The sequence below is a fragment of the Columba livia genome, unplaced genomic scaffold (genome assembly GCF_036013475.1).
Source record: "Columba livia isolate bColLiv1 breed racing homer unplaced genomic scaffold, bColLiv1.pat.W.v2 Scaffold_83, whole genome shotgun sequence".
Lineage (NCBI taxonomy): Eukaryota > Metazoa > Chordata > Aves > Columbiformes > Columbidae > Columba > Columba livia.
In genome coordinates, this window is record NW_027043811.1 from 554,549 (window position 1) to 576,398 (window position 21,850).

A 21,850-nucleotide genomic window follows, 5' to 3' on the forward strand; every position below is an offset into this window, starting at 1 on the left:
GGGAGAGAGGGGGGTTTGCTTTCTGCCACAGAGTCCCTTTTCAGAGAGGGGAACTGGAACTTGTACTGTGAGGTGGATTTTAAATCCCGAGGCCTTCAATTCTGCGACTGTTCTCTGCATCATTACAGCTGGAACTCAAAAGTGCTAATGGGACACACGTGAAGAACAAGGAAGTGATTCTTACAGTGTCCCACGGTAGCAGGAAGCAGATCAAGACCTACTTCATAGATGACACTGGGATGGCATCTTTCACCTTAGACACGTCAGCATGGGACAACAGCAGTAAAGTTCTACTACAGGTTAAGACCAATAATTACATTGGATTTGGCTAGCATTAAGCAGTGCATCCCTCAGATCTATAGTCTGTGAAGTTGTCTCAGTATAGCCAGGGAGACAGAGGCATGGAACAATGAAATCGTAAATCCAGGGCAAGAGGAATAGCCCAAAGCAGAGCCAGAGTTCTGACTGCTGGTACGACACAGAGTCCCTGACCAGTCCGGAGACATGATGATAGATGGAGCAGTGGACAGGGACCCCATGAAATTGTGACTGAGGTCTACCTACATTGTAACTCCTTCTGAGGTGGAAAGGACTTTATGGGGCTGGACATGGGCAAAGAGCAAAGGAAGAACTCCCACATGGTGTGGAATAAGAAGATAGGAAAGGAACTAGGGAATAAGCATCTGAAAATATATGTGGAGAATAAAATGGCAGTGACCAGTTTGTGTGGTGTTTCCACATAATGTAAGAGTTAGGAGAAAACTGGGATATAAGAGGCAGAAAACTTAGGGAAGAAGGAAGGCAGGTTAGTAAGGAAACAGTTGTTCCAAGCCAATCTGGAGCAGAGCAGGTAATCAGGATGTAAGAAGCTAAACGGGGATGCCGTCAACAGGGAATTGAGAGAGAAAACTTCCCATCTGCTTTCCCATGAACAGGGAAGACTCTCTGTTTGGTCGTAGGAGTAGATTTCTAATAATAGAATCATTGAATAGTTTGGGTTGGGCGGGACCTTCAAAGGTCCAAGGCCTCTGCCATGAGCAGGGACATCTTCAACTAGATCAGATTGCTCAGAGCCTCATCCAGCCTGGCACTGAATGGTTCCAGGGATGAGGCATCTACCACTTCCCTAGGCAACCTGTTCCAGTATTTTACCACCCTTATTGTAAAAAATTTCTTCCTCGTGTCTAGCCAGAATCCCGTCTCCTTTACTTTAAAACCATTACCCTTGTCCTGTTGCAACAGGTCCTGATAAAAAGTCTGCCACCATCTTTCTTATAGTACTAAAGGGCCACAATAAGGTCTCCCTTGAGCATTCTCTTTTCCAGACTGAACAACCCCAACACTCTCAGCCTGTTCTCACAGGAGAGATGTTACAGCCCTCTGATCACCTTGGTGACCCTTCTCTGGACCGTCTCCAACAAGTCCATGTATTTCCTCTACTGAGGGCTCCAGAGCTGGATGCAGTAATCCAGGCGGGGTCTCACCAGGACAGAGTAGAGGGGCAGAATCTCCTCCCTCAACCTGTTGGCCATGCTCTACCCAACTTCAAGGTCAAGGCACTTCAAGACAAGCCCTGTCTCTTTATCAGAGTGCATACAGAATTTTATATGATGGGTCCTGACCTTGCTGAAAGCCCAAAAAATGTTACTATCATAGTCTCAGTGCAGATAGGTCATAGGTTAAAGATGAGCAAGGCTATTCATCTTCATTTGTTCCCTGCCACCTCTAACCTATGGATCAGAGAAAGCACTAAAAGAAATACAGCGTGTGAGTGGGCTAATATTGAACAGTGAAATGCAATATTAGGGCAGATCCATACTTTCCTCACAAGTACCAGACAGAAGCAAAGGGTTCAGTGGTTTGATCCAGGGATGAATAAGCCACTCTTACACAGTCTAACTATCTGGCTTGCTCTCAGGGTGGCAGCAGCATTGCTGAAGTTCAGGCTTTAGCCCAAGTCCTAGTAGTATACAGCTCCTGGACTCCTCTTTAGGTGCTAATTATCCCAGAGGAGCAGACAATGCCAGACTCCACAGCAGATGGTGGAGCAGACAATGCCAGACTCCACAGAAAGGGGCTGACTGAGCTTGGCTTAGGTGGAAATAGACACTTTACCCTGGGAAAGTTCAGAACCCACTGTACAGTCAGTCTTGATTTTGGTGTGAGGAGGGTTGTCGGAAATCTTCAGACACCGAGAAACATTTTTTGTGTCACAGGCAAAGACCCAGCCGGAGGACTTAAGAGGTCGAAATGTGAGGGTGTCTTATGGCACTGCATCCCTCACACTAAGGGCCTTCTACTCTTCCAGCCGCAGCTCTGTGAAGATCCAGCCAGTGCGGGCAATGCTGCCCTGTGGGGACGTGCAGCAGGTCACTGTGCAGTATCACATCCTAGCCACAGAGCTGGGGGATGGGGCTGCCAGAGCAGACTTCTACCACCTGGTGAGTGCCAGGCAGCACCATCAATGAGGTCAGCTTTGTGATGGGCTTGTGTCAGCACAGGGCCCTTTGCTGGCCCAGAGGCATGGAGCAGGGGCACTATCAACCCTTTGTTCTGTTCTTTGCCCTTTAGGTTTTGGCCAGAGGATCCCTTGTACATCATGGCCAAACAACAGTACTTCTTGATCCATCATTAGGTAAGAGCATTTAAATACCAGGGACAGATTAAGGACCCAGAGGAAAGCACTTCCAGTCTAAATGAGAAAGGAGAGAAAAGAGATCTGAGACCAACAGGAATACCCAGGTCTGGCACAAAAAGTCAAGAGAAAATGGCAAATATGGTATCTCTCTTCTGTCTTTTAATTTACCTATTTTTTTTCAATCAAATGATGAAATTGTCAGAGTTTATCTGCCAAGCAGGAATTATCAGACACCTCCAAGAAAACCCACTGAATCTTTTTGCTGGACTCAAGTGGAAAGTCGTTTTTCTCCCAAGTGCACACTGTTAACAAGATCCTCATTTGGTGCTACAAAATGGCACTAACCTACATCCTGGACTGGCTGTGGCCTCCCCAGAGGCAAGGCAGAATAGTCTTTATCCACGTAACTGTACAGAAGTATTATAGAGGATGAGTATGATGCTTCTGTGATCCTTGGAAACAGACTTCCTTGCCTCTTCCTATACTTCTTCTATTTCTCCTTCTTTCTTCAGGTCAGTATAATGGGGCTTTCAATGTCAGTCTGCCCATTGACCTCATTTCGCCCATGGCTACCATCTTTGTCTACATTGCTTTCCCTGAAGGACAAGTGGCAGCGGACATCTTCAGTCTGAAAGTCTCCAAGTGCTTCAGGAACCATGTAAGTAGTGAACAAAACATCAGGCAGGCAGGAGGGTAGCTAATTAACTGCAAATTGGCAATGTATGTCCAGCAGAATCCAATACCCACAGTCTCCCCTTTCCTTCCTCTATCAATGTCTTCAATCCCTCTTTCTCCTGCTGTTTCAGGTGAAGCTTGGCTTCTCAGGCAGAGTGGCTCTCCCAGGATCGACTGTCCATCTCCATTTGCAGGCTGCACGAGGCTCCTTATGTAGTATCCATGCTGTAGACCAGAGTGTCCTTCTCCTGAGGCCAGAGGCTGAGCTATCCAGAGATAGCGTGAGTCACTTTAGTGCTGAGCCTTGCTAATATTGGAGAGATGCTTTTTGAGTATCTCTTTGCAGGCACTGGTTAATAAGGCACTTGAGAGGGGGATAGGACATGGCTTAATGAGAAAAAATGAAGGCCAACATCAAATACCAGTCAAAATTTTCAGTGTCTACAAAGGGATCAGTGTCCACCCTAAGTATAGCCCAAAGGCACATCTTTGTTAAACTTAGAGTGCTTTGCCACAGTGGCAACCAGATGGCAAGAGACTTCCATCTCCTGAAAAATTCATGATAGTGCTTTGAAAAAGTTACGTTCAAAAAGATGTGTGGTAGGTTCCATTTCTTTGTTCCAGCTTGCATGAAACAGACAGTCCTTCCAATCACAAACTGGACTGTAAGTGATGCCTTGGCAGTGGAAAGGTTCAATTTCACCTCTAGACCTCAGATGCAATGGGTCTAAGGACCCTTGAATTGCCTCTTGACACTGTCTTGGTGGATCCAGGATGTGTCTTCAGTCAGACAAGAGGCTATCTAATGACTCTTACAGGGAAGGTACCTTTACAGTATACATTGAGCTCACAGGTACAATCTATGAGCTAGAAGTGGCCACAACTATGCAGTCATACTCCAGAGGGGTTCATGTTCATCTCTGATGTTAGGTATCTAAAACTTGTGGAGGCTCTCCATGAAGCTCAAAAACCTTTGGGGTGAGACTTTTGTGTCAGGCAGGACCTAAGCTCTGCCTTTGCGGTCACAGAAAATCTCCAGATAGAAATGAAAAACTTCCCACCTCTCACACTGACCTGTACTGTTTTCATTCTTGGTCTACAGGTGTACAATATGTTCAGCTATTCTCAGGAGCACCCCAGCACCCTCACAGACTCTTACAGTGACTACTGCACTAACCACGAGAGCCCAGGAATCATTGGTTCCTCTCAGACCACCCTTCCACCAGGATCAATGTCACCATTCACGTACAACAGATACTCTTACGCAGTGTCACAACCAGATGTCTATGAACTTCTGAAGGTGAATCTAACTTCCAGAAAACCTGACTACCAGAGCTGAGTCCTTTCATATCCTAGGTCAGAGCTGGGTAGCTTCACAGATTGTCTTTCCTGTGATCACTGGCAACTTCAAGTTCTGAATTTGTCAAGCTTCTGAACTAAGAGATCTCTGACACTCCATGCTTTCAGCTCGATAAATTCCCATTAACCCATATCCCTAGAACCCAGCTCTCCATTTATCCTAAACTCGAGACCCTCTGACTTTCTAGGGGTTGGAAGGAGAGGCAAGTATCAGCCTGAGTCAGATAAAATTGGAGGTTGCAAAAGCAATGAACCTGAAAGAAAAGGGGGACTGGGGAAAGGAGGGAAAAAGTAATAGAAAGAAATAGCAGGTGAAAGATGAGGACAAGTCTGTGTTAGGGTGGGCAGCAAACCGTGGTGCTAAAATGACGACTTCATGTGTGGACATATACATGCAAGTGGTCACCCCCACAATCCTGACTGGAGAGAGTCTCCTTTGGTATGAGTGGCCAGGACCAGGCCATGGGAGAAGGGTGGTTCTGCATTCTCTCCCTGTATAAATTCACAGGTCAGGCTGAGGTGCAACTACACAGGGTGGGCAATATGCTAGAACATGGGAGCAGAGACAGACCCTCAGGCATACCACCCCCTGCACTGAAATCTGCCTTCTTTTCCTCCTCTTCTTTCCTCCAGAATTCAGGTCTAACATTTTTAACCAACCTTAAAATCAAGTCTCCAATTGAATGCCGCACCCAGACCACCTTCTACTATGACTACATGTGTACATCTTTATCCTGTTTCTTTGGAAATCATGGGTAACATACAGGCTGCACAAGGGCAGCTGAACATGTATCCTCAGGAACTGGGGATGGCTCCAGAGCTGGGTGGGAGGTTGCACAGAAGATGTGCCCCACAGGAAGAGAGGGAGGGTCCTGAAGTTTATGTGTGTCCAGCACACTGAAAAGGTGAAGGGTTGGCTGCATAGGAAGAACCTGCCTGGAAGCTTCTGCTGACAGGCAGGAAGATAATATGCTCAAGGGGGAAAATGAGGCAGCTGTCTCAGGAAGGAACATCTGTTTGTAAGACTAGGAAAGGTCTTGCTGGAAACTACAGTGTGAGCCAAGATTGATACTGGGCAGTATCTAGGCCTTTCTGCTATCTCCCCCTCATGGGGGAACACACATATACTGGAACTCACATGGTCTCCTGGATTTTCGTGTGGGAGACAATGGTTATGTAGGTTGAGGGCATCTTGGAGAGGACAAATGGGATTGGAGTGGGAGGGACAGAGAGCTGAGCTTTCCCCAGCTGAACACTGTCCTGATCTCACAGTTGCTCTGAATGAATGCTTGTATTCCCAATAGCTTATGGAGAGCTGGCAGACTTGGACAACTTGGACCCAGAAACAGATGCTGCTGTTGAACATGCTGAGTCAGAGCACGTTGAGCTGGCTAGCGAGGCAGGGCCAATACGTACCTGGTTTCCAGAAACATTCATCTGGACTCTGGTTCCCATCAAGTGAGTAATTATGGACTGTAGCCCCACATTGATCCAGACCTCCTGCCAGCCACAGTGGAGGGGGAATGGGCAGGAGCAGAGTCAGGGTATTATTGCCTTCTGTGCCCACAAAGAAAAGGGAGGTGTGAAGAAGTGAATAAAGACAATGGAGGTTTGGTTCACCTCCTGTCTTTGCTTGAGATTTTTCAAATGATTCTGAGGAACTTAAAATCATAGACCCCTGTGGGATGGAAGAGGCCTCCAGAGATCTGTAGCTCAACATCCTGTGCAAGGCAGATCCAGTTTGATCAAGTTATTGTAGTCAAGGACTGTGTATCTTTGAGGATGGAGACTTCACAAACTATCTGGGCACCTGTTCCAGTGTTCCAGCATTTGACTATCCTCATGGTATATTTTTAATCCTGAGTCAGAATTTCTCATATTCCAGCTTGTGTCTGTTACTTTTCATTCTATCAATATGCACCTCAGAAGAGTTTGATTCCATTGTCTCTACACCTTCCCACTAGGTAGCTGTAGAAAACAAAAATGTCTTCCCCTAGATCTTCCCTCTTAAGTTTGAAAACCCTAGTTCTTTCAGTCTCTCCTTGTACATCAAATGTCCCAGCCCCCTGACCATCTTGGAAGTCCTCCACTGCATGCATCCAAGTATGTCAATATATTTCTTATGCTGCAAGGCAAAAATGGGACACAACACTGCAGATGTGGTCCCGCAAGGGAAGAATACAGGGGAAAAATAATTTTTCTCAACCTAGTCCCTGCAGTCTACTTAATACAGTCCAGAAGTAGATGGCCTTCATTACTGTAAGGGCACATGAGATGTGCTCAACTTGTTATCCACCAGAACCCCCACCTCTTATTCTGCAAAGCTGCTTACTATCCAGTCTTAACTAGCCTGCACTGTTGCATGGTATTATTCCATCCCACATACAGAATTTAGTATTTACTAATTTTCAAGCCAAATTTTCCAGTTTGTCAAGGTTCTTCTTAACAGCAACTTTTCCCTCCAGCATATCAGAAATCCCTCCCCAATAAGGTACAGTCTGCTAATACATACCAAGGTAGTCTGCTAATCTTACTGAGGATGCCCTCTCTCCTATTAGCCAGGTTATTAATAAAACCACTAAGCAGTATTGGCTCAAGTATCAATTCCCGAGGGATGTCATGGGTCCAGCTGGACTTTGTGTCACCAATAACCACCCTTTTTCCCAAGTGGTATAGCACATTTTCTGCTCACCTTATCACCCACTTGTCCAGTCCACACTAATTTGGCTACAAGGTACTATGGGAGTCAAAGGTCTTGCTAAATTCAACCATCCACTGTTGTTCTGCTATTCACATATCTCAGCTTTCTCAGTTCTCCCATGTGCCAACATTCTGCAAAATAGGATCCCTAACTCTCTATCTCATTTTGCTGGATCATACCCATTTCAGGGCAGGACTGTCTTTGATTTTGTGGATGCAGATATGTAAGTGACACATAATAATGACTGCTGAGCTGTGGCTGGAAGTGGATGGAAGTTTGGTTGGTAGTGTTGCTGAAGTGTCAGAAGATACAGGCTGGTTGTATAACATGGACAACCCCTTCCACTCCGTTTTTTCCTCAGTGATTCAGGGACTGCTGAGCTAGCTGCCACAGTACCTGACAGTATAACAGACTGGAAAGCCATGACTTTCTGCATCTCAGAGAGACATGGGTTGGGAATCTCAGAGATCACCGGCCTGCAGAGCTTCAAACCCTTCTTCATGGAACCCACCTTGCCCTATTCCATCTTCCGAGGGGAGTCGTTTCCCCTGAAAGTCAAAGTTTTCAGCTACATGAAACAGTGCATGGTGGTGAGTGGCTCCTTTCAGGATGATTTTTGGGTGGAGGGATGTGTGGTAACAGTATTTCACTGACAGACCCAGACAAGGGGCTGCCTCACCAGGCACTGAGCAAAAGACACCAAGGAAGCTCTCCACAAAGCTCCATGCAGAGCCATCTCTGTCCAGCCTATCCCCCCCGTAAGTTCAACCCTACAGGACTGCAATGTCCATGGGCTGTTGGTGGCCCATAGATATTGCAATAGGGCCATCATCATACTCACCCTGGACGTCTGAGCTTGACTGACATTTGGATCAAGGAGCTGAAAGGAAAAACACAGCAGCAACTCTGTAATCTGAACTCCCTTTTGTTTTGCCTCTAGCTCCAGCTTAGCCTAATGGACTCCAGGGATTTTGAATTTATGCATGCAAATACCAGGTTCACTGCTTGTCTGTGTCCTGATTCAGCAAAAACATTCTTTTGGGATGTGAAGGCTACAAAATTAGGTAAGGAGATGAGAGACGGGCATAAGTGGGAGGCACTGGCAGAGCTGCTTGAGGAAACCAGAGCTGGGCTGGAAGGGAGAGTGGCCTATTATACAAAGCATGAATGAGAAAACTAAAACACAGGCATGACTGTGCCAACTGGCCTCTCGATGTTTTGTTCTTTAGGGAAGGTGAATTTCACTGTCACTGCTGAGGTGACGGAACAGGAAGATGTTTGCACTGAGAGTACAGCTGTTGTGCCAGAGTCTGGAGGGAAGGACACAGTGGTTAAACACCTGCTGGTGAAGGTCAGAGTCTTCTTCAAGGTTCTGGCAAGATTGGAAGTAGGTCAGACTCAAAACAGCCAAGTAGGTAACTCTGGGAAGGGTGAGCGAGCCAGGCAGGTAGGCATGTTTCCTGAGGAGGCTGATCAAGGATTGATTCTAAGGGTAGGCTGGGTCAGGGCATGAGCTGAGCACCTCCATTTGATGGGGCAGAGATTTCAGAACTGCTTGCTAGCAGCGCTATGGGGGCAGAGACCATGCAGCAGCTTAGAAAACTGCTTCCCAGGGTCACTTCACTGTCAGCACACATATCCCCACTGTCTGTGTGAGGCCTTTTGCACGGCCTAGGAGGATGGAACACGTGCTTGCAGGAAGGTGGGGTGCTGCACCGTTGCTGTCTCATTTTACTGCTCTCCCTTCTGACCTGACCAGCCTTCTCCTCACCAGGCAGAGGGGCTACTGGAGGAAAAGACACACACCTCACTCCTGTGCCCTAAAGGTAGGTGCAGGTACCCCAGATACAGGGACTATCTTGTCACTGGAGCTGTACATACACACAGAGCAAGAAGACCAAGCAGAAGCAGTGTGGTGTGTGAACAGTTCTAGAACTATCTGGAGGTGCATTGGGAGGGGAAAGTCAGGGATTTTGGAGCTTTTATGAGCAGGCAAAGCCATTCAGCTCTACCCAGTACTATGACAAACTCCTGGGGAGCACCAAGCCACCACCTAACCATATCATAGTCACTCATCAGCAGGTGGCCTGATCTCTATGTCATCCTCTCTGTTGAATGCTGATTTTGCCAAGTGATGAGGTGATACCAGACTCCTGAGGTTGACTGTGTGTCTCCCATCTCCCTCGGCCTGTTGTTGTTCTGATGGTTTTGCCATCTGCAGGAACTTCAGCTTCAGAGACAATCACATTCACTATGCCAGAGAACGTGGTCCTTGGGTCGGAGAGAGCCCACATCTCTTTCTTAGGTGAGATTTAAGGGGGTCTTGGAAAGTAAGATTTTGCTCTGCAGGAGTCTTTTCTTCTGGTGTCACCATGTCTCACAAGAGAGAATATGTACAGTGAGGTGTGATACTAGGCCCTCATGTCTTCCAGAGAAGCATCCCATCTCTTATACAACTGACACTGGGACAGATAGACATATAATTTCACCTAGCCAAGGGAAAGACAGACAAGTACCATATCACCATTCCTGCAGGGCTCTACAGACATGAAAGTCACTATAGTGTGAGCAGAGGTGCAGAGACTGGTTTTAGCAGATTATCTGGAGAACTGGTGAGATCAGAATTTTTTTTGTATGCAAGAATATGTAAAGCTCCCAAAGCTGTGGTTCTGTCCTACAGGTGACATTTTGGGAACAGCACTGGACAACATACATGAGCTCCTCCAGATGCCCAGTGGCTGTGGTGAGCAGAACATGGTTCATTTTGCCCCTAATGTCTTTATCACACGATACCTTGAAGAAACAGGACAACTCACTCCAGAAATCAAACAGAAGGCAATTGGCTATCTGCAAAGTGGTAAGTGGATTCATGCTCATTTTGGGTTATTAAGCTGGTGATGTTCACTACAGCAGGTTGTGCAGTGGGGATGTCAGCAGAGGCTTGGTGCTGAACAGCATTTGTGTAGCATCACTTGCCCGACACCATGGGAATTACAGCAGTGTGAATCAGGTTGCTGTGTCTCAGCTGAACAAGGGGTACATGGCGGCCCCCCTGAAAGCCCTTTGCTGAATTCCTCAGAGTCAATGTTCTCTATAATAATCAGCAGGATTGAAGAGGCACATTGTCACCTTGAGAATGCAATAGACACAGAGCATCTTCACTACCCCCTTTTCCCACAGGATATCAGCGGCAACTCCTGTACAAGCACACAGACGGTTCATACAGTGCCTTTGGGGAAGGAAGTGAGCCAGGGAACACATGGTAAGAAGAGATATCCAGACACAGTTGAGGAGAAACAGATTAACCTGGTCAGGCTGAAACTGGCTCGGATTTTTGTCTGGGGAACCTGGTGGAGTCTGAGGGTGTGGAGTTTTGAACAGAAACTGTTTCTGAGACTTTCTGGAAGTGAACCATGCCAATTAACTCACTTGAGGTACCCCTGTTTGATTTTTTGTACTTGAGCACCCCAACTGAGGCTGATTCTGAAAACTTGGCTGCAAAGACACCTTCTTTTCAAGTTTTGCAGAGTGCTTTGTGCCTTAACAGGATTGGGAAAATGGCTGAGTGAGCTCAACAAATATCAGCCCTCGTGGCTTCAAATCACACAAACACACCCTCTTGGAATTGACAGAGCACTTAACTGTCGATTTTTTTCTTTCTTGCTGCAAATGGATCTTAGGTCAAGTTTCAATAGCATCTAACTCATGCATTGCTTCCAATTCTCCACCTGCACAGAAGCTTTGGACTGCTCTCCAGGGCTGAGATAGTGGAAGACACAGAGACTCCTGTCTCCTACAAGAAATGGGTATCAATTTTTGGCTTGGTCCGATTTTCTTCTCCTTTCCTTGGCTCTAGGCTAACTGCCCTTGTCCTCAAGACCTTCAGCCAAGCCCAGGACTTCATCCACATAGATGAGCAGAATATAAGGGATGCTGCCAGTGCCCTGATTAAAAGTCAGACTCCATCTGGCTGCTTCAAGAGTGTGGGGAAGCTCTTCAACAATGGTCTGATGGTATGACATGTCCTGACTGTTCTTTAGGTATCTCAGAGCTTTCACTTTCTGGCCCAGTTTGGGTGCCAAGAACAAACAAACCCTACTGCAGGAGGGAGATTCCGATGTGCCGAAGGTCACCCTTGGGTGACACTCAGGGTTGTGCTTAGTCATGGTGGTACTTTTTCAGGTTATGAATGATGAAGGTTTGCATTTGATGATACGTACATGGGAACTGAACCAGTGTCCTACTCTAGCCCCATCTCAAAAATTAACATATACCTTAAAAAAAAAAAAAAAGTTTTCCAACTCTGTGTTGTTCCCTTGGTAAACTGTTTTAGCTTCCTTTCCCATTACTGAGCTGCTGATTCTTCCTACAGTATGAGTTCCCCCATGTACAGAGAGAGTCAGATCAGAAATTGAGTGAATAAAGATTGATGGCAGTCACTCATGTGAGATTAACCTTGCCAGGAATGAGCCATATACAATCAGACACACAGCACTTGTGCATGCACAGACACACACAGAGTACCACCAAAGTGGATCCAGCAGCAGTTCAGCAGACAGGACCTCAGATAATTAATCCTTCAAGTGAAGGGAATGATACCTTTGCAAAAACTACCTTTTCTTTTGCTCCTCCATACCCTTGCCATCGTCCTGGCCCTCAAGTGAAGTGCCATCTTGCAGTGGGGTTGTGGAAACATCACTTTCCCCTGGTGCTGAAATCCACTACTGAAAATCTTTGTGGGGGAGGGGAAAGCGGAGTGTGCTCAGTGGTAAGCAGAGGCAGGAAATCAGCTACCCTGAGTAGCCTGGGGCACTGTAGCTGAGAAGTACTCCCACAAACAGGACCTGCAAAAGCAGATACTAGCCCTGGCACTTCCTTAGTGGAGGAATAGGACCAGCACTGTTGCCTGCACTGGCTTGGAATTTGCTCAGGGAGCGGAAAGTACTGAAAAACCTCTTGGCCTCTCTCCCCACAGTAACCCTCCTCTTCTCTGTTTTGTGGTGGCTGCAGGGTGCAGTGGAAGAGGGACTGGGGATGAGCTCTGTGATCATCACAGCTCTCATACACTCAGGGATGCCACGCTCCGTGAGTATTGGCAGCAGGGACTGGCTGGCAGTGCACCGGTTCTCTGCCTTTGTCCACACAGGGGCACGGTACCAGTTTTCTCCCTGTGTGTCCTGTCCCTGTTTCTACCCTCCTCGCACACATCAAGGCTGTGTTCCCTCCTCATGCACTCTGCCAGCAACTGGTGTGCTTTCATTTGTATCCTAGGACCCAGTTGTATGGAAAGCTCTGAAATGTATAAGGAACCTGGTCAATGCTGATACTGGCAGCTCCAACCTCTACAGCCTGGCATTAGCCGCAAACGCCTTTGCAGTAGCAGGTGATAAGGCACTCAGGCAGAAAATCCTCAAACGATTGGATGAGATGGCCACAATATCAGGTACCAAAGACCATGGGGCTGGAGAGACAGTCACTGGCAGAATTGTGTGGAGATCCCAGGGCTGAATGGCCAAAGGAATCCACACTCCATAAGTGTTCCCGCTCCACCTCTAGATGACCAAATATTCTGGAGTCAACAGTCCAAACAGGAACAAGACTCCCTATATTGGTATCGGGCTCCATCTGTTGATGTGGAATTGACATCTAGTATCCTCATGGCTCACCTTTCAAAGTCAACTTTGTCTTCAGATGAAATCAGAAAGGTGTCTCAGATTGTGTCTTGGCTCATCAAGCAGCAAAACCCTTATGGAGGCTTTGCTTCAACTCAGGTAATCCCCTTGAACCATCATCATCAGAGAACCTGGTGTCAGCTATGGTTTGTGAGAGCAATGGGTTCTAGGACAGCCTATAGTAAAAAATAAATTTTTAAAAAATATATATTTTTAAAAAAAATAAAGAAAATTTTTTAAAATATATGGATTTACAGCTCCTGAGGGTTTGGAAAGGGTCAATATTGTCATTCCTCTGAGACTATCCCATGCTGAAAGTCCAAGTGAAAAGCTCAACCCTGAATGTGCAGCGGCTGCAGTATTAAGGAAAGGCTAAGGACTGGGCATGCACAGGACGCAGGGCTCCTATTTTGCCCAATGTGTGTCTCTTTCTTCAGGACACAGTGGTTGCCCTGGAAGCCCTAGCCCTGTATGCAAGCAAGACCTTCAACAAGGATGGACCTAATCTCCAGGCTTCTCTCTCCTCTGAGGGTTTCAGCCAAAACATCCGAGTAAACAACACCAATCGCCTCCTACTGCAGACAGTGGAGCTGCCAACCATTCCTCAAGTTTATAGAGTGCATGTACAGGGCCAAGGGTGCCTCTTCCTGCAGGTAAGCCCAGCAAGGGAGAAAAGATCCATCTGGGGAAAAACCTTGAAAGCCAGGGGACCTCTCACCTTGCTACCTAGACAAGACTGAACTGTTGCAGTGACTTGCAAGAATCTGGGCTTCAAGGCCGGTAGTAGTAGCTGGGATCCAACAGAAAGGGAATAGCAATTTCCCAGATGAAGTCTGGATCATCTCCACCCAATCAGAGCTGCATCTTTTCTCCAAGAAGCCCAGTGACCACCACCAGAAGCAGTGCACAAGCAGAAACTCTGCTTCTCCCATATAGTTTTCTCCTACAATAGAGCAAAACAGCAAACAGCAGTCAGTGCTAGACAAAGGTACTGTTCAGTAAAATCCCTGCTATTCTCTACCAACTAACTTCTTTCTGTCTTGGCAGGCCATTCTGCGGTACCACATCCCTCCATCAAGGAGTGACATCACCTTTGCCATGTCTTTGCAGACAGAATGCACTGCACCCAATGCCAGCCAGTTCTCTGTCACGATTCATGCTCGGTAGGAGATATTCAGTTGCCCTTTGCCTCCCCTATGCCACCACACCAGTCTCTTGATGGCCAGGATTCCCCTTACTCATGAGGTCCAAGTGCTAAGATGTCTCACTTCATTTAACTATGCACTCCTCAGCTGGGTGGAAGGTACAAGGTCCCGTGGAATGACTCAGGCTATAGCCCTATCTCATCATCATGCCAGTCACCACAAGTTCTCCCAAGGTCTATGGGCCTCACTTCCTTCTAGGATTAGGTCTTAAAATACTAGTGATGTGAAGGTCCTGTGGCACTGACTGCTGACAAGTATTCCTAAGTCTTCCGTTCTCTGCCCCTGGTTGACTCTCCCTTGCTGTACACCTGCCTCACTTGGGACAGACCTTCCAAGAGAGCAGGTGGAGGATGTGACATTCCGTGCCATGTCTGGAGAAGGTATTTCCAGAAGCCTTCCCAGGAATTTATTCTCTTTGGCTCAGCACAATTAAGAGAGAAGTCAGGGGAAGCACAGAGATTTATTACAGTACAGGAGCAAGTATGCTTACAGGAGAAACACTGGAAGGAAAGGCACATTCCTCCACTTGAGCACCAAAGCTGGGCTGGAGTATCTAGAGATCATGGCTCAGAAAGTAACAGTAGTGCTGTCCCCTGGGTTCCTGCTGCAGCTACACAGGGAACCGTGTGTCCACCAACATGGTCCTGATCCAAGTGGAGCTGCTGTCTGGATACAGTCCCGTGGCAGGTTCGTTGGAAGAGGTGAGACTGTGAGTTTGTGTCCAGCTGGGATGGGAAACAATAGTGGATGTTCATCATGCAGGATTGTATGCAGAACTGTGATTATTCCTGTGGGCAGAGGAACATGGTTCTTCTCAAGAAATCTTTATACCCAAAGTCTCTTCCAGGCCATACATTGCATTCCACTACCCTAAGGCCTTCCTTGGCCATGTGAATATTTTGCCTGTGCTCTCACAAGGACAAATATCCTTGAATATTTCTGCTTTCTGTTAGAGTCTTACTTTTATCCCCTATTTTCAGCTAAAGAAAATGCCTTTAGTGAAGAAAGTTGAAAGTGAAGCTGACCGTGTCATTCTCTACCTGGAGGAAGTGAGTAGAATTTAGGCTAATGTCATCATTAAGGGGACTATGGACTGGCAGATAGCTTTTAGCTGACTCTTGTATCTTGGTTCAGTTAGTATTTTAAGTATCTAGAGCTGTTGTCCCTGCATACCAGTCAGATTTGCTGACCTGGAGAAGTGTGTTGATGAACAGCCTGCAGCTGTTCAGCTGTAGAGCCTGTATACAGGGCTACTTAACTTGAGTCACATGATGCTAAATCTGATATTAAGCCTACACCTGTTGATACTGTTCAGAGACTGTTGAAAGTCCATATACAGTGTCTGATCAGGATTGGGGAGTATTGGTAGGATCCATCTAGTAAATTCAAGCAAGCCTGAATTCTTAGAAAACCCTTAAGCAGCATGACTGTAGTAGGGAGCATACAAGGTTGCTCATGGTGTTTGCCAAGATCACGCAAAATTAAATGAGATGGTTGTGTGAACAGCAGTTCTCACTCCACAGCCTCATTAGTCAACAGATTAGCTACCTATCTAGCCTTTCTCTAGCTATATGCACACAGAAACGGCACCAGAAACAAGACCTAGCATGAATTTAAAAACTTTTGAATTTCTAAGGAGCACTTCTACATTTCTGTGATTCTTCATCACCAGCTGTCAATAAGCTGAGCCTCCTAGTAAGTGGGTTATTGTTGTGTGGATGCGTTAGATTTGCAGAGTTTCTGCTTTCACTACACCTGCAGCAGAGTAGAAAGGCAGCAGAAAGAAGAACTTCAGGTCAGGATACGAGGTAGCACAAGGGGGAATGCAATCAACAGCAGGTCCTGTAACTACTACCATCCAGCAGATGTTCATCCACACCTTGCTTTTGTCTGCCTAATGATGAGGGTTGTGTGAAAATGGAGAATAAAAGCTGATGTAATGGGACTGTGTATAAGAACATAGCCACTGAGGCTAGATGCATGAAGAAGCTCAGAGCAGAACTGTAGGGGAATGGGGGATTGGTGGTCAACACTAGTGCTACCTTTAGATACCTAAACTCTGTGGGTTTGATGTCTCTCATAAGCTGGGTTAAATATGGTGACCAAAAAATGGGAGATGGCCACAGCCTGTGAAGTAAAAGATATTTCTGAGATGCACTGGAAAGCAGAACAGATCTGTCACAGTGGTGAGGTCTCCACAGGAGCCTGAGAGCAGGTAGAAGGGATTTTTCTACAGGACTTTGGTTCTGGCCGTAATCCTTCTGTCTCTTGTTCTTAGATGACTAGACAGCCTCACACCTACACTTTGCTGGTGCAGCAGGACATGCAAGTGATGGATCATAAGCCAGCTAATATAAAGGTCTATGATTACTACATGCCAGGTGAGCTCAGATGCTGTATTACAGAAACCACCCAAATGTACCACTGGAAGGATTTTTCTGAAGTGTCAAGCCTAAGACAATACCACTGCTGACATGCATATCTAACTACCAATTAGAAGCTCTCTAGATATGGACTTACCCTCTTGGGTTTCAAAATGGTAGATACTTATTTTTCTGGCTCAGGACTTGCAAGCTTGAAGTTGGTATGTGAAACCACTTAGGGTTTAACTCTCCCAATGAGAGGGGAGCACGTTGCTCAGAGCCATGCTTTCAAATGCTCATTTTGTGGGAGACAGCAAAGGCAGAAGTACCACAGTGAGGGGATGGCTTAGAAGAGCGAGGACCCTCTTAGAAGAATTACATTGAAAACAACTTGTTCTGTGGGGTCCCCAGTGGGAGGAAGATCTAGAAATGTGGGGTGAATCTGGACTAGCTAAATACAAAATCTTTGACACATACCAGTGGTGTCACATGTCACAGTGGAGGAGAGTCATGGCCTGTAAGCTGAGTGAATGCCTCTCCTAGAAATGGAGGCACAATGATGGGTTGCTTTAGAGAGTTTTTGGCAAACGTATCTCACCAGCACTTTTTTTCTCATCTTTCAGAAGAAACTACGGTGATGAGCTACAGTGCTCCATGCGAGTAAGGTGAGGGCCCAACAACTCTTTTCTCATCATAGGCATGGTCCTGGAGAGTATGGAGAGGGAGATGCATGCAAGGGCCCTTGGTCAAGAAACTTGCCAGACTGCAAGTGATAGGCAATGCTAAGTAACAGTGAGTTCCTATATCCCAGTGGTTAAACTGAGGGAAAGGGATAATTGAAGTGGAAGGTTTGAGGTGCCCAGCTCATGACAGAGTTGAAGGTATGTTACAGAAAACAAGGGCTGCCTCTCTTACGTCCTACCATCAGTCCTGGCATTTTCCATCAAATATACTTTCCTCAAGTCAATACAGTTCCTTTCCCCGTCACTTTCCCTGCAGTTCCACAGCCCTCGAGCCCTGTGCACACAAGACACCACGATTACCTTTACTGCAGGGCATGACTCCTTTTCAGTGCCAAGCATTTCACAGTCTCAGCCTAGCTTCTGATTCACGTGAAGGAATGGGTGTCTGCCACTCCTTCTTTCCAGGCTGGGCAAAGGCAAAGCTTGAACTTGACCAATGCCTGCTCCTGTTCTAAACTTTGCTTGCATTGGCATGCTTCCTTGCCCACAGCCCACAAGATGGAGAAAAACACCTGCTTCATGAATCACCTGTGGGAGGTACACAGCCCTAACCTGGGATGCCTGCCACAAGCCCCATACCATTAGTGGAGATTCTGCTGTAGGCTTTGTACAGGCAGAGTCAGAGAGAGCCCTGTCCTTTATGATTTGTCAGTCCCATTTGGTCATGAGATGCAAAAAAGCCCTGAGCTCCCAGTGGTTAGTTTCAATACTTCAGGAACACAGATTTTTTTTTTTTTTGTTCTTTGTTGTCTTCACAGGAACAGGTACAGACCCACCTTCTGCAGTCTCTGTCTGTCTGTTCTCTGTCACCCCTGCCAACAGACAGCCACAACATAAAGATGAGAAGCAAAGAGAAAATACTTGAAATTTCCTGCTGAGTGGTTAGCTTCTGAGAGGCTCAGACTGTGCCTGACATCTTATTAAAAATCAAGAGACTAGGACTGTCTAATTGATTATTCAAGTTTACTGTTTTTCTTCCAAATGAGGAAAATCACATTTAAGAGCATCTGGGGAAAATAACTTCACCTTTGTTCTGTGTGTGCACATACACCTACATGTGCAAAACTGTACTCCTCTAGCAGCAGATTTGCACAGGAGGAGGTAGAGCATGCAACAAGGCAGATTAGGTACCTGAGAGAGGTGACCACCACGCAAGCTTGAGCTGAAAGCAAAGGGAGGGCTGGGATATGTTTAACAGTTCCTTTGGCCAACAGTTGCATTTAGAGACCTTTACCAAGAGCAATTGACAAGGCAGTACTGCTGAAGTGAGCTAAAAGGCTAGAGTCTCAATGCACTGCTTTACTATCTGAAAACTGCTTTGAAGAAGAGCTGATGGCACAGGAGCTTGCAAGAAGGACACAGCTGTCACAGCATGTTCAGTTGCATCCTGTACTCCAAAGCTGCCTGAGTTCTACTGCAGGATGTATTAGGAGAAGCCATGGGAAGCATGAGGAGAGAAAAACAGAGAAGCTAGAAGGTTTGTGCAATGGCAGAAAAGTTATCTCCCTGGGCTACGTGTGTAGCATATCAACAACTGACACAATGGTGGCAAGGTAAGGGGTCATGTTTACTTTAATTCTTCTTTCCAGGTGTGTACCAGATATGTAACACCCCACCCCCTCTACCCCAACCCAGACACAACTACTGGACTATTGTCATCCCTCAGTCCATCCACTCAGGCACAGGAACACACAGGCTTTAATGTGGACTGTGTCCCAGCTAGGGCACCTCCTTCCATTCAGTGCCCAACCTGAAATATTGGGCAAAGGCAGGAGTCATGGTGTGGCAGTTCCTTTCCTTTGTCACAAATGTGGGAGCTCCTTCACCCCTTTCTGAGGAACCATGTGTGACTGTGGGGACAGAAGGTAAGACAAACAAGGAGGTCATGATGAGGTGCCTCCATGGCTATCATCAGACTCTGGAAGCTGCCTTGTGTTGGCTAGTGGTGTGGATGGCTCCCTAGGCAGGTCCCCAGGCAGCTTTCTTTCTGTGGGATGGTGTCAGGATGCAGCATGTACCATGTCAAGATTCTGTTTTACCCTTCCAGAAAAGACTTCTCCAGACCTGTCCTGGCTTCAGGTTGCTAATACAAGCAATCCCCCTTCTGGCAGCTGGATATGTTACCCCCCAAGATGAAATATTACAACTTCTAGCTCCACCTTGCTCCTTTGGCTCCCTGAGTCCCCCTTTCCTACCCTGCAATGAATATGGAGCAGGGGGGAGGAGGCTGAGGGAATGGAACTGTGTCTGAATCTGACACTTCTTGTTAGCACAAGCTGCTATACCTCCACATTCTCACTCCACATGATTGATGCCCAGCCCTTCCTTCATCACTCTGATTTTGAGAGATGCTGTCCCTGTCTCTATCGTCCAGCAGTGCCCTCCAGCTGCCTCCCTGTCTGCAAAAGAGCCGGCAGCATATTTCCACACTCCTAGCCACAGGTAACTGCCAGTTTCTCTTTCTAGCTGGATATATGCTCCTCTTGATTACCATCCTCTTTCCCATCTTTGATTGCCTGCATTCCCTCTCTCCCACCCAAGACCTGTCATTTCCTGATGCCACTGTTCCTGTCACACAGGGACTTGCTGCCTACCTCAACTACAGACAGCACTGTAGTCAGCCAAGGCTTGCTCCTCTGCAAAAGGAAATCAGGAAGACAATTACACACACATACATGCACACAGGGAATAGCACACACCACCTTTTCCCAGCCAGACAGCTGGGAACCCAACCTCCAACCCGAGTATAGGAAGGAATCTGCAACTCACCTGGCTGGTAGTAATCATAGATTTTGATGCTGGCTGGTTTCAGGTTCTTCACCTGAATTACTTGTTCCAGTTGCAGAATGAAAGTCTGAGGTTCATCGTCGAGCTTGTGTAGGTGGAAAGAAATTAGCAAGGAATGGGAGGGAAGAAATCATTGCATGTTCATCTTCCCTAGCTTGAATGTTTTTCTGCACTAAATCTCTCCAGATTTTAGGAGTATTTGTGAGGAATAGCAAATGCTAATCCAATAGAAATTAAATTGGGCAAGCTCCCTCTGTCCACAGTTCCGCCAGTGCTCTTTCCCCATGCCTCATCCAGCCTTGGGCTTCTCACACAGTTCCTTGTCCTCTGGCTTCTTGCTCTCACCGTGCCAAACCAAATGTTTTTATTCCCACTTACCTTCTCCAGATAAATGTAGACCACATCAGCTTTCACTTCTATTTTCTTAACAATGGTCCTGCGCTCCAGCTGGAATAGGAAATAATAACAAAAGGAAATCTGTGAGCACTTTCCTAAGGGCTTCCTGACCTGAGGAACCTACTGTTGCACTGAAGGGATGATGTGGAGTTGGGCTCTGTGTGGAACTTTGTATTTCTCACACATAAGGGTTTTAGTGGTTTTATCTTTAGTAATTCCCTCCTGGATATCCTTTGCGAGCATCTCAGGAATTAACTATGTTGACACTGCTCAATTAGAGGAATCTTCCACTCTAGGGACAAAAGGCCATGTGGATAGTAAATGGGACTGATGCGTTGGTCAGCAAACAGGTGTAGGCACCAGTAAAGACTCTTGTTATCTCACTGACTGCTAGACTGCTCTTAAAGACCTGCCTGGGACCTGTGCAAATAATTAATACTTCTGTTTTCTGGCTTAATCAGAAAAAATAATCTTTTCGGGTGGTACTAAAGTATCTCTAAGAAATCTTTTCTTAGAATTTCTGGAAAACAAATCCTGGTGTTTAGCACACCCAGCAGCATATTTTGTTTCTGGCTCAAGGGAGAATAGTGTCAGGGGGAGAAGCTGAATGACCTCTGATCTTCTGTAGCCAATCCTTGTGGACCCTGTATGAAAATGAGAGATTTTGGTTCAGCTCCAACAGCAAAGGGCCCTTGCTAATTTAGTTACCCCGTGGCCTGAAATGAAGAGTTCCCAACTGGAGCAAGCAGGTGGGACCCATTCACCACAGCTACCCTTTTGTGATTCCAGAGTCCTTACCAACATCTTGGATCCAGGAGTCTGGACAAATCCAGACAGCAGGGACACCTCCATAATCACCATGTTGGATGTGACTCTGTTCCCTATGTAGCTAAGAAGAAACAGTCAGAAGGTCTGACTCTGTGAGAATAGTACCCTCCCAGCCCTGCTTCCCTCCACCACCATACCTTGAGCCAGGCAGTGATCTGGCTGAGGACCCAACAGGCACTGCTCCCTCTCACAGGAAGTAGCCAACATCTTCTTTCCCCATTCATTCCACCCACCAAATTCACCCTTGTCATGTGCAGCCCTGAGCATTTGCTGGCTGCTGTTCCCAAGCACAAAGGGTCTTGCTGGAAACAACCCTTGGGGTCACCTGGCAAGGATGCGGATGTTGAGGAAACGTGTATCAGTCTGGCTACAGTTGGTCAGCTCTGTGTTGACACGCAAAGTGAAGGTTACAGCAGCCTGTAGGGGAGGCTCATGGTACCTCAGCACTATCTGCAGGGCAAGGACCAGGAGGGGAAAAGACAG

General features: G+C 46.7%; 2 protein-coding genes across 10 annotated transcripts in view; one reads left to right on the top strand and one right to left on the bottom strand.

Moving 5' to 3' along the window:
• The window catches only part of LOC135578154 (alpha-2-macroglobulin-like protein 1), a 28,477-nt gene extending 10,011 nt beyond the window's left edge, over positions 1-18,466 (top strand). For 2 of the 4 annotated variants that reach the window (XM_065048469.1, XM_065048471.1), the window contains 26 exons: positions 129-299; positions 2,217-2,441; positions 2,572-2,635; positions 3,151-3,296; positions 3,445-3,594; positions 4,416-4,613; positions 5,306-5,393; positions 5,977-6,130; positions 7,735-7,963; positions 8,314-8,437; positions 8,603-8,724; positions 9,133-9,199; positions 9,595-9,678; positions 10,054-10,230; positions 10,554-10,635; positions 11,230-11,386; positions 12,384-12,458; positions 12,645-12,816; positions 12,930-13,144; positions 13,483-13,698; positions 14,093-14,208; positions 14,861-14,951; positions 15,231-15,299; positions 16,529-16,631; positions 17,237-17,278; positions 18,115-18,466. In XM_065048469.1, the coding sequence (XP_064904541.1) occupies positions 129-299; positions 2,217-2,441; positions 2,572-2,635; positions 3,151-3,296; positions 3,445-3,594; positions 4,416-4,613; positions 5,306-5,393; positions 5,977-6,130; positions 7,735-7,963; positions 8,314-8,437; positions 8,603-8,724; positions 9,133-9,199; positions 9,595-9,678; positions 10,054-10,230; positions 10,554-10,635; positions 11,230-11,386; positions 12,384-12,458; positions 12,645-12,816; positions 12,930-13,144; positions 13,483-13,698; positions 14,093-14,208; positions 14,861-14,951; positions 15,231-15,299; positions 16,529-16,631; positions 17,237-17,277 (3,336 nt within the window). In that variant the 3' untranslated portion in view covers position 17,278; positions 18,115-18,466. Of the gene's footprint in view, positions 1-128; positions 300-2,216; positions 2,442-2,571; positions 2,636-3,150; positions 3,297-3,444; positions 3,595-4,415; positions 4,614-5,305; positions 5,394-5,976; positions 6,131-7,734; positions 7,964-8,313; positions 8,438-8,602; positions 8,725-9,132; positions 9,200-9,594; positions 9,679-10,053; positions 10,231-10,553; positions 10,636-11,229; positions 11,387-12,383; positions 12,459-12,644; positions 12,817-12,929; positions 13,145-13,482; positions 13,699-14,092; positions 14,209-14,860; positions 14,952-15,230; positions 15,300-16,528; positions 16,632-17,236; positions 17,279-18,114 lie in introns of those variants that run through there. The other 2 variants (XM_065048470.1, XR_010469496.1) reach the window with 2 other exon arrangements.
• LOC135575247 (alpha-2-macroglobulin-like protein 1) overlaps positions 14,815-21,850 on the bottom strand; it is a 28,868-nt gene continuing 21,832 nt past the window's right edge. For 2 of the 6 annotated variants that reach the window (XM_065048473.1, XM_065048477.1), the window contains exons 31-36: positions 21,693-21,817; positions 21,338-21,428; positions 20,522-20,590; positions 20,126-20,228; positions 19,951-19,992; positions 18,911-19,206 (exon numbers count right to left, since the gene is read on the bottom strand). In XM_065048473.1, coding sequence (XP_064904545.1) covers positions 19,952-19,992; positions 20,126-20,228; positions 20,522-20,590; positions 21,338-21,428; positions 21,693-21,817 — 429 coding nt within the window. In that variant the 3' untranslated portion in view covers positions 18,911-19,206; position 19,951. Of the gene's footprint in view, positions 15,039-18,910; positions 19,207-19,950; positions 19,993-20,125; positions 20,229-20,515; positions 20,591-21,337; positions 21,429-21,504; positions 21,818-21,850 lie in introns of those variants that run through there. The other 4 variants (XM_065048474.1, XM_065048475.1, XR_010469497.1 and 1 more) reach the window with 4 other exon arrangements.